We start from the raw sequence: 13,111 nt of genomic DNA on the forward strand, positions 1-13,111 counted from the left end.
TGTCATGGGCCCAATGAGTCTAGAAAATGAAAGCTTTTAGCTGGGCACTTTGCTGTCTTAAACAAGGGAAAGGAGGAATGGATATCGGGTACCATCTGCAAAGTCTGCCACTCGAAGCTTCATCCCCACAGAAAGGACCAAGGAAAGATGAGAAAAGCGAAGGCAGGAAATAACAAAAAGAGCAGGAATTAATGACATGGATAATGAGGATCACAGAAAGCCAAACTGAAAGGTGAATTTTTGAAGTGACTAATAAAATAGATCCATCTCTAAGAAAACTGACAATATAATGAGTAAAAACAATGAGCTTCAAAAATCATGCATATAACAACCTAATTTATGTTAAAAAATAGAAACTAATGGATACATTAACATCTGTTATGTTATCTGGTAGAGAGGCTACCCTTTATATATATATATATATATATTCTTAGGTATTTTTTGCAGTTTTTAAAAATTAGTGATCATTAGGTGTCTTATAAGAAAAAATATTTTTTGAAAGTTGCACATAAAATGTATGGGTTTTTTTTGTTTGTTTAAATCATTTTTGCTGTTAGCTTCCAAATCAAAGACAACGTAAAGGGCTAAATTCAAAACTAACTGTTGGAAATACAATGATGCTGGCTGTGTCACAGAATCTGGCTGCTTGCCTGCAGGAGCTGCCTTTCAGTCCAATATAAGAAAAGAGTTTAGAGGAGTAACATTTGTTTCAAATGTGTGGTGGAAAGTCCTGTTGACAAATGTCACAGAAGAGGGGGGTGTAAGGTTCTATTTGTTTTAACGGTCTACGTTTTTCTTAAAATGTTTCTTTTCTTTTCTTTTTTTTTCCTCAGAGAGTTTTTGGGCTGAAAGAGCTTTGGAGGGAAAGCAAAAAATCAAAATGTAGCAGATTATTTCCTTCCTGCGTCTCTTGGCTGTCTCTCCCATCCTGCATTATAAATAAAATCGTGGGATAGCATCACAAAGGAAAGTCGCTTGCTAGTATAAGCACCGTCTTCGAGGTTCATGGGCCCGGATCTCTGGTGGCATCTGTTAGCTGTGTGACCCTGGGTCTTTCTGAAATGCACAGTGAGAAGTTCATCGGGTTCAATTGATAGTACCCGAGAAAATATATGGAAAGTTCCTTAGCACAGTGCCTAGGCATCGCACACACTCAAAAATGTTAATTAATATTTTATAATCATTATTTAGAAGGGTTAGTGTCTTGGAAAAGAGGGAAATTGGTGTGAAGGGGCACATGGGGACAAGCTAGGTCCAGAGGTAACTCAGAGTGGTGGGACCTCGTATTCTGTCCAGAGATGGCTGTGTGTGCTCGCTCCTCAGCGTCCAGCCTTGCCCCCAGCTCAAAGCTTCCTTTCCTCAGGACATTTACTGGAAAAGCTAATGCATATAGAAATCTGTGATGATTACAGACGTGAACGATGGTGACTAGAGTTGTGTCGTGTCCAACCCACAAAGCTGTACCCAGCGGGTGGCCCTGAACCACACCCGTGAGATGGCTCAACCCTTGTTTTAGTGTCTTCTTCATTTGCCGCCGTCTCGTTCCCCCTTAAATTCTTTCTGGACCAAGGCAGGGTACGTGTGCAGACACGTCACCACACTGACGGGAGGAAGGAGTTTGAAAGTCTGTGTTTGGGGAGAGGCTGCCTCAGATGCCACCTGGGGCTACCTGCCTGCTGCGCATCACGCAGGAGTCAATTAGCTCCTCCTTCCACAGTGGGTTAGTTAACATGTGGAACTCGTCGTCACCCCGAGAAGCCGTTTCGGATTGCACATATAGCCGTATTTAAGAGAAGCTGACTTCGGGATTGCTAGGGAAGCAGGCGGGTTGGGCAAAATCAAAGCGGAAGCCCAGAGTCGAGCGAAGAAGATGGCGCGGCCACGTTCAGCTAAGTGTTTTTTTGTTTCTTACTTTGTTGGATGAAAAAGTCGCCTCGCAGGGTTTATCCAATCATAAAATCCGAACTGGGCAGGTCATGGTGGGCAGTCACATCCCAGCTATGTAACTTTTTAGTATAACATTTATCTTTGCCTTAAGCGAATCCTGCCCACTGTTTCTGTGCCTCTAGGTTAACACCTTTGAAATGAGCCATAACCACCCTCAGGAAAGCACATGATCTTGTTAATTATTCGGGAAGCAGATCCCCGCCTCGCTTTCTCCCACCCCACGCCATCTCTACGTTCCCTCCTTAATTTCAAATGCATAAAATAAGCTGCAAAACTGTTATTTGAGATTTGAGATCTCACTCCCTGGCATATATCATCGGTTTGGCGTAAATAAGCTCTCATAAAAATCCTCTACCGTTTTAGACGTTTCTTACGCTGAGACTTTTTTTCTCTCGGTCACCTGCCTGCCAGTCCTCTGCTGCTCTGTCTGCCGCAGAGGCTACATCCGGGTCTTTTCCCTGCCCCTCCATATTGCGGACTCACCCTGGGACAAGAGTAGAAACCTGGTCGATGGCTGAATTGTACGTATGACTGTGAGCAAGGGTCCCCATTCCCCGGGCCGTGGGCCGGTCCTGGTCTGTGGCCTGTTAGGAACTGGGCCGCACAGCAGGAAGTGAGCAGCGGGCCAGCAAGCGAAGCTTCGTCTGTACGTGCAGCCGCTCCCCAGCGCTACCATCACTGCCTCAGCTCCACCTCAGATCATCAGGCATTAGGTTCTCCTAGGAGGACTGATCTCTGGTGCCAAAACGTTTGGGGACCGCTGACAGGGTAGAACAAGCCTTGGGGGCAAACAAAGCTGGCTCCAGCATGTGCCAATGGGAGGAAACTCACTTTGGGAGCCTTGGGGCTTTGTGGCTAGTGTGGCGACGGTGCTGGGAGCGGCTGAGACTGGTGAATGGCGCTGGAGAATTCCTGCAGGAGGTGACGTGTTCGGGCCCAGTTACAAGGAATCTGTAGCCCGGAAATACAAGACTCCTAGACATCGGCACAGGAGAATCAGGAAAAGTCCCCAAGTACCAAGAGGGGCACCGTCCTGGGAGTACTGGTCACAGCAAGTCAGGGTGCAGTTCTGTGGCAGCCAGGAGGGTTACACAGTGGGACTAGGGCAGGGACAGCTGATTTCAGGGCCCGTTAATTGGAGTTGGGCCGGGAGGAGAGGGCTTAATTCCGGAAACAAGGCGGAGCCCAGGTACTTAAAGGTGACGGGGGACAGGTGACCGGGGACAGGTGACCGGGGACGGGGGACGGTAGGATGGGATGATTTGCTCAGCAGGTTTTGGCCTACAGGCAGTCCTCATTTTATTGCCCTTTGCTTTGTTGTGCTTCACAGATGTTGCGTTTTGTTTGTTCGTTTGGTTGGTTGGTTGGTTTTTTTACAAACGGAAGGCAACACCCTCCCCCAGCAGAGATGACACATTCGCTTTATGGTACAGTCGCTTTATCGCCACGGTCTGGAACCAAACTGGCAGTAAGTCCGAGGTACGCCTATGCTTTCCTTTAGCAACCCCCTAACCGAGTTTCCGAGGCTCAGGTAGAAACTGAGGCTGAGCCTGCAAGTGATGCTCAGGTGGTCCCCCTGTGGGGAGTGATGAGCAGGAGCCTGCAGGGCCCTGTGTCCTGTATCCCTCTGGTCCTGAGCCCAGGCCCTCCTCGCTGCTCTGCCTCCATGGGATCCGTGGCTGGGAGGTCTTACCAACTCCTCGTCCCTCTAGGTCGGTTGGACTCGCCATCCGGGACTCTAAATCTAGTTAATCTCACCCCCGAGCTCAAGACAAACAGGCCAAGTCCCATCCCTTGACGGCTGAGATGAATCCAAGCGCTTGCGATCCTCGATTAAAGAGAAGCCAGGAGTTTTCTGGGAGTGTTTATGCTTCCCGAATTTCCGTCAGTGTTCCTGGCCTTCCCTTAGGATTATCTCGCCCTGTTGTTCCCAATTTTCATATGCAATTAGTGATCGAGGAGACTAATTATCCTGGCTTCTTTCTCTTATTTCCTCTGTCTCGGCAGCAGCCCGGTCCTCCCCACCCACTGCCTAGAGAATTGAGCTCAGAAGTCTATTCGTCCCTTCCATTCTGCAGTCACTCTGTGTTTCTGGGTACTACGTGCCATTTACACGTACCCAGTCCACTTTGAAATGTTGGGTTTTTCTTCTCTTACGTCCTATAAAATGTACTACTTTGTTCTCTCACTCCTCGATTCACTAATAACTTATTGAGAGCCTGTTTCCCAGAGCCTGAGAGGCCCCGTGTCCTCACCTCTACTGCAGACTCTGGGCCCATAACACATAGAGCTCATTAAAGATCCCCGCTCAGGTCCACTTACTTCCCAGGTAAGAACTTTGTTCCTCCAACGAATACTTTTCTTCTCATTTGAACCTATCTATTTACAAATCTACCACCACCTTAAATCTTTTAAACCTCTGCACCTTGTAAAATACATAAGGTGCTAAAGAGCCTGTCTTTCCAGCAAATCTTTGGTTTGAATATGGATAAAGCCCTTATCACAGGACCAACTGGAAAAAAACAAACAAACAAACGATCTAATTCTAAAATCTTTTATTTTGCAAAGTGAAATCCTTTGACTTCGATTTGTCTCTTAAAGGGCAAGTGACTGTAAATGATTCTGAGAAAACTGATATATATCGGTATAAAATGGCGGGTTCCTTAGCCACATTTATCTGATTTTCCTGAAAAACTGCCAGAGAGAAAGTTCTCACTTTTATCCACCTTCATTGTTACCTCTGGAGCAGCTCTCTCCATAGCAACTGAAAACTTCACTGGGCTGAAATAATCCTCTCCAGCTCCCAGCGCACAGGCAAAGAATTTTAAAAACGAAGGACTTTGTAACCACAAGATACTCTCGGAGGTTTGAGAGGCTGCAGAGTTCTGGAAAAATAATCATTTATCTTTCTTCTGAAGGTAAGCACTGGGTTTAGAAATGCTTGTATCATCTGCTGTCATTTTAAAAATACTAACATAAGAATCTTAAACTCCTTTTTTTAGTAAGCATTAAAGTAACCCCAGTATATTCGGCACTGCCCCCACAGTCATAATGAGCTCATCTCTGGGCCAGGATCTGACAGGAGATGCTGTTTTCATTTCTTAAGTAACTAGTTGAAGAGATTAATTTTTTTCCAGGAAGCTGATTAGCTCTAAAGTCGTGCCCACCCTTTAGCTGAGTATGTGGCTTTCTCATGGCTCATGAGGTCTTGAAATCCTCTTGTTTTTTAAAGGTAGTTTGTACTCTTAATAAACTAACCTAGAAAACGACCAGTGTTCTCTAGATGTTGCTATTTTCTTCTAGTACCCTTCTTTGTCCAAAAGCTTCTAACTCAACATGATATTGATAACTCATTAAAATTTATTTTCTCTTTACTTTTTCTTACTTATTTCAGTAATGAAGACCACAAACCACTGGGAGTTCTCAACAATGAGATAAAATGAGAGTGTTTCCTGTCTCTGGTCTCATGACTTGTACCACCTGCAGGATAAACAGAAAAACTTATTCTTTCTCATTTTTGACTCTAGGCTGAGTTCAGAGAGAGGCGGTAGAATGAAATTCTTGGCTGTTCTACAGTTTGCAGGTCTACAACCACCATAGTTTCCTGTCGTTTGGGGTTATAAATGACCCACAGGCCCCCTGTTGTTCAGAAAGAGCTTGTCATTGCAAATCAGCTTAGCCACCCAATTAACGAATCCTTTCAAACATGTTGCAGGCCCAATAATTAAAGCCTTTATTTTCCCCCTTTACCACAGAAATTCCTCTGGATACAAGTTCCTACCGTGAACCCTCACCCACCCATCTCCATCAAAGACTCGAGGTAAAGGAAGAAGGGAAATGTGCTTCTGGACAAATCGTTTGATATTCTCGGTGCTGTCATTCCTTCTGCTCAGCCTTGTTCCTTCTACTGAGACAGAAAACCCCTCCACCCAGGATGGTGGTGGCACTTGGAGTCCTGGCCAACTGACAGAAGTCCTCCGAGGTCTCTCTGCTGGTGACCACCCGCCCCTGAACCACTCACGAAGCTTCATCAAAGCATTGCTGGAGAAAACCGGCTGCCCACGCAGCACCCGCGGGATGCAAGGAGACTGCCATCTGGTTAGTGCCGTGGAATGGGATCAGGTACTGGGTAGGGCATGTTCACAAGAGAGCGACTGTCTCTAGCCATTTACTTCAGTCAAGCAAAATCGAAGGCAAACCTTCCAGTACCCCAGGGTGCAGTGCGTTGTGATATACTAGCTCCCATAGCTGGGAGTCAACAAGGCATTCGGCATGCCGCATAAAGCATTTAAAGACGGGGAGACTATTTTTGTCAACTTAAATGGTAATGTTCATGTAAGCCTGTCTACAACCCTTCTGCGGATTGAGAGGTATGGATTTGTGATGTGAACTGAGTTCTCTCTTCTTTCTGGTTTGACTAATCCTTTTTGAGAGCTGGTGGTGAATTTGCACATGATTAGTTAGCTAGAGGCTATTTGTTTTCTGAGGCATAATAGTAGCGATCTGATATTTGCCTAACGTTGGATTTTTAAGTCCTTTCTCCTGGATATCGATTGGCTGTTTTCTATATATTTTTGCATGGCGGATAGTGAATGCATTGGATAATCATCTTCTCAGAACTGGGAAATCTGAGCTGAGGAAGGGGTGTTTCACAGGTAGAGCTAAAATGAAACCCAACAAAATACCCATGTTGGGGCTTCCTCTTCCAGAGATTGTGATTGAACCTGCCTGGGATGGAATTTTTAAAAATCTCTGCAGGCCACTTTAATGTATAATCAGCGTTAATGTAAAACTAGCATTTAATGTGAAATCCGAATGTCTCCATTAGGGTGGGTGGGTAGCATGGGGGGAGGGGATTAACAGGAGTAGCACAAGAGGTAAGATGCATGTCTTAAAATGACCACACACACACACAAAAAAATGCTTCAACATCCCTTTCCTGACCGATGAGATTTTTCAGAATGAACCTACAAATAAATAAAGAGATGCCAAAAAATTAATAAGAGAACCAAATAGCTGCCCCCTCCCCAATAAATTTTGGCAGACTTGCTCAATCCTGATTGGTTGTAGGGGGGACAGTTCTTGGCCAAGTGGTTTGTTTTTTTCATGACAGAAGGGTCTTGCCACAGAGAAAATTTTTCTGTTCTATGCAAACAATAAATAATTCAATAATTAGTATAGCTCCCAAGGGTTCCCAGAGGCAACATGTGTTTCAATAGGCAACTCAGCTGTGATGACATTAATTGATATACATAGCAACATGAGACTTCCCACTGGAAATAACTAGGAGTCACATCTTATTAATGCCTTCTGAGAATTTGCTTCAGGGAAATGTTCTTCTCTAATGGCATGAAGTGCCTTATTGAGTCTGGTTGAATATGAGCTTAGTGAGGGAGAATGTAAATATGCAGACTTAACCTCCAATTTTTTTGGAGGGGGAGGGGAGGAGTTGTTTTGCACTTTTTGGGTTCTGTGACATTATTGAGAGTTTGACTGAGTTAGCTCCTGTTTGAATTAGTTCCATCCCTAGGAATTAAAACACTCTTTAATAGTCTCACCCTCTTGCTATTTCTCTTTCTCTGTGAAACAGACTGAGGTTAAAAAAAAAAAAAAAAGGGAACTCTGAGATTAACCTGTTCAGAGGGCTACCATTCACTCGAATCACCCGTAAGCGAGGAGCCACAAAGTCTCCCCGTGTCATTCGTAAAATGCGAGGGAGGAACAGTGGCCTATGGATTTCACAAACACCCACCTTCATGGCGCAAACCACAGGATTCAGGTTGTTGAGTCTTTTTTGTCTTTTTAGGGACTTTGTCCACTGAGAGGCAGCATACGTATTAGAAAATTTGTGGTAAAAAGAAGGCAGAAGGGCGAGTTTATATCCCTAAATGTCTGAAAAGAGGAAAGTGGGGAATCTTGAATTGGTAGGGAGGGAAAAAAAAGTCCCCAATTTTATTTTCGGTCTACGTAAAAGCCGATTTTTTTTTTTTTTAATCTGAAATATTTGAGAGCGCTGGGCGTTTAAAAATAAATCCATTCAAGCTGCTGCCTTGGGAAATGAAAAGTCTTGCCTGATCGTGGCTTCTCTTTTTAATGAGAAGGGTTAGAATGGAGTTTTAATGAATTTAATGAGGGATTAAGTAACTCCAAAAGAATAAATGCTGCTTCTGTCATGAGAACCACGACCCTACCTGGACTGCAGGCATGGCAAGGGGAAGAGACCCAGGTATCTGCCTGAGCCCATGACTGGCTCAAACCCTCGTTCTGGCACCTTCTAGCTGTTGGGGTATGCTAAACCTCAACTCCCTCAGCCCTAAGAGCGAGGCGGTGGTTCTCCCCTCCAGGAGTTCTCCGTGAGGACCACGCGGCCATGATAAATGCCCTTGAACGCAGGAGCTCCAGTGCCCCCCACCCCTTTACCTTCCCTGTACCTCAAGGAGATGTCCAGTCCCTCCTTTTCCAAGTACACGGGAGCCTGGTTTATGAAGCACCCGCAGTGCTGCTGAGAAATAATAAGCCATTCCTTGGCATCTCCCTCCTGTTCATCCCGCAGCCGCCCTCGACTGTCCAGGGGCTTGGGGTTTTGAGCCAAGCCCTTCTCAGACACGTTCGAAGAGGAGAACCGCTGCCTCGAGGTCTTGCATTTAACATACACCCCTCCCCAAATTTGTCATAGCTGTCAGGGGGTAAAGTGTGAAAAGCATCAAGCTTTTTCTTAAGTTTATCTAACAAGTTGATCTTAACTCTTCTCTGTTAAGACTTTTTCTCAGTCAGAAATGCTACTAAATCCAGCACAGACCCCCAAAAAGCTAGTGCCTGCCGTTGGCCGACATCCTTCCAGACCTTTGTTTGGATAAACAAAGGAATAAAAAGAAATACAATTTCCCTCTTGTGTTTTATAGCCAATTGTTAGCACCCCCACATCCCCCCAAAATACATCTTATAAAAATCTGAGAACTTTGAAAAAGGTCATTGGGTTTACTTATAATCCAGAATCAAAGTTACACATCTTTTGGGCTAAAACACCTGCGGTTTATCCTGCAGGTGTGACAACTGCCTTATTCATGTAGAAGAGGAAAGAGTTCATGTCCTTGTCACTGAGGCTCTCACCTGGCCGACACAAACAAGAAACAGAGCTGAATTAAGCAGCTCAAGGAGACAGTCCGCCTGGGCTACAGTGTGCCACAGAAAATTACTGCCAAGTATCAGAGCAGTCCATTTAATTTAGTAAGGAGGGCTTCTCGCATTTTAACTAGTCTTCCCCCAGAGTTTGTAAAGTCTTAAAAACGAATTCCTGGAATCAGTGTTTTTTTTTTTTTCTTCAAACTTGTGCTTCCACCCGACAAGATTAAAAGGAAAATCAATGGATTATTCCTGAATGAGCCCATTCTTCTTTAACAAAGAATCACTTCATCAGAGTCAGAGCTTTGGACAAATCTTGATGCCTATGGGGTGACAGTGTGTACACGGCTTTACTAAACATCTTCTCCCAAACCCAGCCGAGCCGCTGCAAAAACTTGGACAGATGAAACTAGTGGCGATGAACTGAAAATTTCAGCTTCCCTTGAACCCCGCCCTTCACCCCAGTGCTCAGAAGAAAATTCATGTTTTCTTAGGTTAGCTCTTCTGACGTTCCCTACAGCATTCTTTCTTCAAGCCACCACCTTCTGTAGGAAGGGACGGTGTCTGAGAATCAAGCACCGTAAAAAAGCGCCAAGTGTTCATCCCTTAGTCATTTGGTTCACCGTTAAGCTTCCTTTTAGCAGGCCTCAAAAAATTAAAGCAACATCGGTTGTTCCAGACAGACAAACAGACAAAATGAGCTGCTTCAACTACTTAAAAGTTTTCAAAGTCAAACCGATTTTCCTTCCAAATTGTATGCTTTTTGTAAACCCTTTCTGGATGAACGTCTGCAGGGCGACTGATGTTACCCTCTTCTCTGCTGCCCCATGTCACACCCCAACCATCCCAACCCTGGGAAGAGACATAGCAAGAGCATTGAGGAGAAGCCGCGAATGGGCAGGGGTCTCAGGCACCTCAGATGGGACGAAGGGTGGCCACGTCACTGTCGTGTGCTGTCACCCGTGCCGTGGCCACTCCTGTGGTCTGGTGGCTTCGTGGAGTTCCTGCTCTTCATGTTCTTGATGCTCTTCTCCTTGCCTACCCAGCCCCTCCCAACAGCCTGGACAGCACTTGAGAGTCTGTGACCACGAACTCTTTCAACACGCTGGCGTGCCGTGTGCTCACTGATGGATATCAGAGCCTTACCGAGCCCCTGGCCTCCTCATGGGCTGTATTTATTCCTACCAGGAAGAGAGAATTACTGGGTGAGGGGCTGCATGGCAAGTACGTAGTTGGATCTACAGCTTATCTTCTCCATACCACGAAACAGTGGAATAAGAGAATAAAGTATATCACTGGCAGAGCAGGAGTTAAGATTGGGCAACCAGAGTTAGCTGTGTTTGCCTCTCCTTAGTTTTCATGTAGACTGTGGGTTCACCTTCCTCAGAAGGAGGAGTTTATACTTGATTTTGTGCAGCATCCTTGCATACTGTATAAATATACCTATTAATTAATTCATTATACATTAAATAATTGAGTAATTGGTATTCTACATGCTTTATATTTGCAGAAATATTTGGCAGATTATTGTATAAGTAGGGGACTTTTTTTTTTTTTAAATTTAAAATAAGGTTCCCACCATCGAAAAATTCATTATCTGGCACTTTTTCCAGAACCAATTAGATTTATACATTGAAAATACCTGAATCCATAAGGTGCTTAGCACTCTTTTGGACACATGGCGTCCAAAAAATGATAGCTAATATTACCAATACTTTGGTTTCAGGAGGTTATTTGGTACAAGGAATGGCTCTATTACACTTGTTTCAACTGATTTACTTTTTTGGGTCTCGGTATCAGTTTGTCCAACAGCTACCAAGCCACGGACCTTTCTCGTGGGCTAGTTAGGGACAGAGAAGGGCTGCCGGTTTTGGCGGTGGAGCTTAATTAATATTCAGATTGAGCTGGTCTTGTTGGGAAGCCTGTCCCTCTGCTGGCTAGTTCTCGTCCCCTTATAGCCGAGTTGGCGTGAGACTGGAATCTGCGTGGCTTGTGAAGAATGTGATTAATGCTTTGCTTTGGAGATGGATGACATGTTTCTTTTTGACTCTGATGGTTTGTATCAGATGTTACCCAGTGGAATACACAGAAGGCATGGGATTAGAACCCCTATTCTATTTCAGAGAATAGATTGAAAGATGTTATAGTAATATAATATTATAATTATGGTGACAAGGTGGGCAAAATGGGTAAAGAGAGTCAAAAATGTACCAACTTCCATTAATAAGATAATTAAGTCCCGGGGGTGTGATGTGCAGCGTGGTGACTACAGTTAATACTGTTGCATGTTTGAAATTTGCTAAGGGAGTAGATCTTAAAACAATCTCATCACAAGAAAAAAAATTTTTAACTATGTATGGTGACGGGTGTTAACGAGACATGTTGCGATCATTTTGCAATATACATAAATATCGAATCATGATATTGTACATCTGAAACCAATATGATTCTATATATCAAGTATACCTCCATTACAAAACAGGTATTAGAGTAAATTGTCCCACAGTGGGACACATCCCTCCGGGACTCAGGACTTAGGTGCCTTCATTCTGAGCTCGGTGCCCTGTAATGGGCTGCTTCTGAGATCCTGGGAATTCTCTGGAGCTCCCCGACTGTCTCTCCAGAAAGGCAGCTCCCATCTTGCTGGGAGGGCGTCCCCTCTGCACCCAATGTGTCTGTCTTGTTCTCACTGTCCCACCGCATAACCCCAAATACCCCTTTCTGCCATGTAATCTTTGGATCAGATGAGCCAGGTGTTTGTCTGTGAGTCGTGAAACACATAAAGCATCGTGGAAACAGCTTCAGCCATTCTCTTAGGTCGGATGAGAGAGGCAGGTGTTCATGCGTTCTGTTTTCACACCTTGAAAGTGCCAGGCACTGTAGTAGATGCCGAGGCGAACTGTGCACAAAGCAGATGAAACTGGCCTTCATGGACCAGTTGTCCTCAGGGAGAGAGAGAAAAAACAAAAGAAAAACAAAGTCATTTTAGAACGCTAGTGCTACGAAGAAAATTTTAAAAATGGTGTGTGCCAGAGCTGCCACTAGCTGCATTGTGGCTGTTGGGCACTTGATGTGTGGCTCGTCTGAATTGAGTGTGCTGGTCAGTGTAGAATACACACCAGATTTCAAGACTCAGCAGGACACAAAGAATGTCAAATAGCTCATTAGTAATTTTTTTCTTTAGCTGTAAGATGTAAACTGTCAAACTGTTTTCCGGAGTGTTGTACTGCTTTGCATTCCCACTGATATGGGTTACGGTTTCTCTGGATCTTGACAACGTTTAGTATTGTCAGAGTTTTTCCTTTCCTTCTCTCTCTCTCTTTTTTTTTTTTTAAAAAAGCCATTCTAATGGGTATGTAGTGGTTCTCATCGTGGCTGTATTTTGTGTTCCCCTAATGGCTAATGCTGTGGAATATTTTTTCATGGGCTTATTTACCATCATCTCTTCTCTTTGGTGAAGTGTCTGGTCTATTTCTTAACTGAATTGTTTATTTTTCTACTGTTGAGTTTTAAGAGTTTTTCCCCCATTCCCACCCCTTTGTCAACCATCAGCTTATTTTCTATATCTATGGGCCTATTTCAGCTTTGTTTTGTGTATTGTTTTGTTTCATTTTTAGAGTCCACATATAAGTGAAATCATATGTAATTTTGACAAATTTTGATTCCACGTTGAAATAAATCTTGCATATAGAAGTTTCAACGATTATATATGATTGAAATATGATAAAAATATATGATTACTTTCACCAGTTCCTTTTTACTTTTTTAAAAGATGGCTACTAGAAAATTTAAAAGGCTACATGTGGTTCCCATTTGTGGCTTGCATTATATTCCTACTGAACAATGGGATAGAGCTGGGGGCTTTCAACTCTGGACGGGGCATTCGGAAAGCATCCATGAGGGGTGGCACTTTCAACGGAGACCAGAGAAATGAGGAGAACAAGACCTGAGAGAGTGGGCGGTGGGGTGGGGGGAACTTGGTGGAACCTACAGAAAAATCACAGGGCAGAAGTCTGACGACAGAGGTGGAGAGAAGCTAACA

The 13,111-nt window shown here is 44.2% G+C and overlaps 1 protein-coding gene across 2 annotated transcripts in view; it reads left to right on the forward strand.

Moving 5' to 3' along the window:
• The first annotated feature begins 4,785 nt into the window (after positions 1-4,785).
• Positions 4,786-13,111, forward strand: part of SLC39A12 (solute carrier family 39 member 12) — a 68,965-nt gene continuing 60,639 nt past the window's right edge. The window contains exons 1-2 of one of the 2 annotated variants that reach the window (XM_039877501.1): positions 4,786-4,865; positions 5,703-6,045. In XM_039877501.1, coding sequence (XP_039733435.1) covers positions 5,785-6,045 — 261 coding nt within the window. In that variant the 5' untranslated portion in view covers positions 4,786-4,865; positions 5,703-5,784. Of the gene's footprint in view, positions 4,866-5,597; positions 6,046-13,111 lie in introns of those variants that run through there. The other variant, XM_039877500.1, reaches the window with a different exon arrangement.

The sequence above is a fragment of the Pteropus medius genome, unplaced genomic scaffold (genome assembly GCF_902729225.1).
Source record: "Pteropus medius unplaced genomic scaffold, Ma_sr-lr_union100, whole genome shotgun sequence".
Taxonomy (NCBI): domain Eukaryota; kingdom Metazoa; phylum Chordata; class Mammalia; order Chiroptera; family Pteropodidae; genus Pteropus; species Pteropus medius.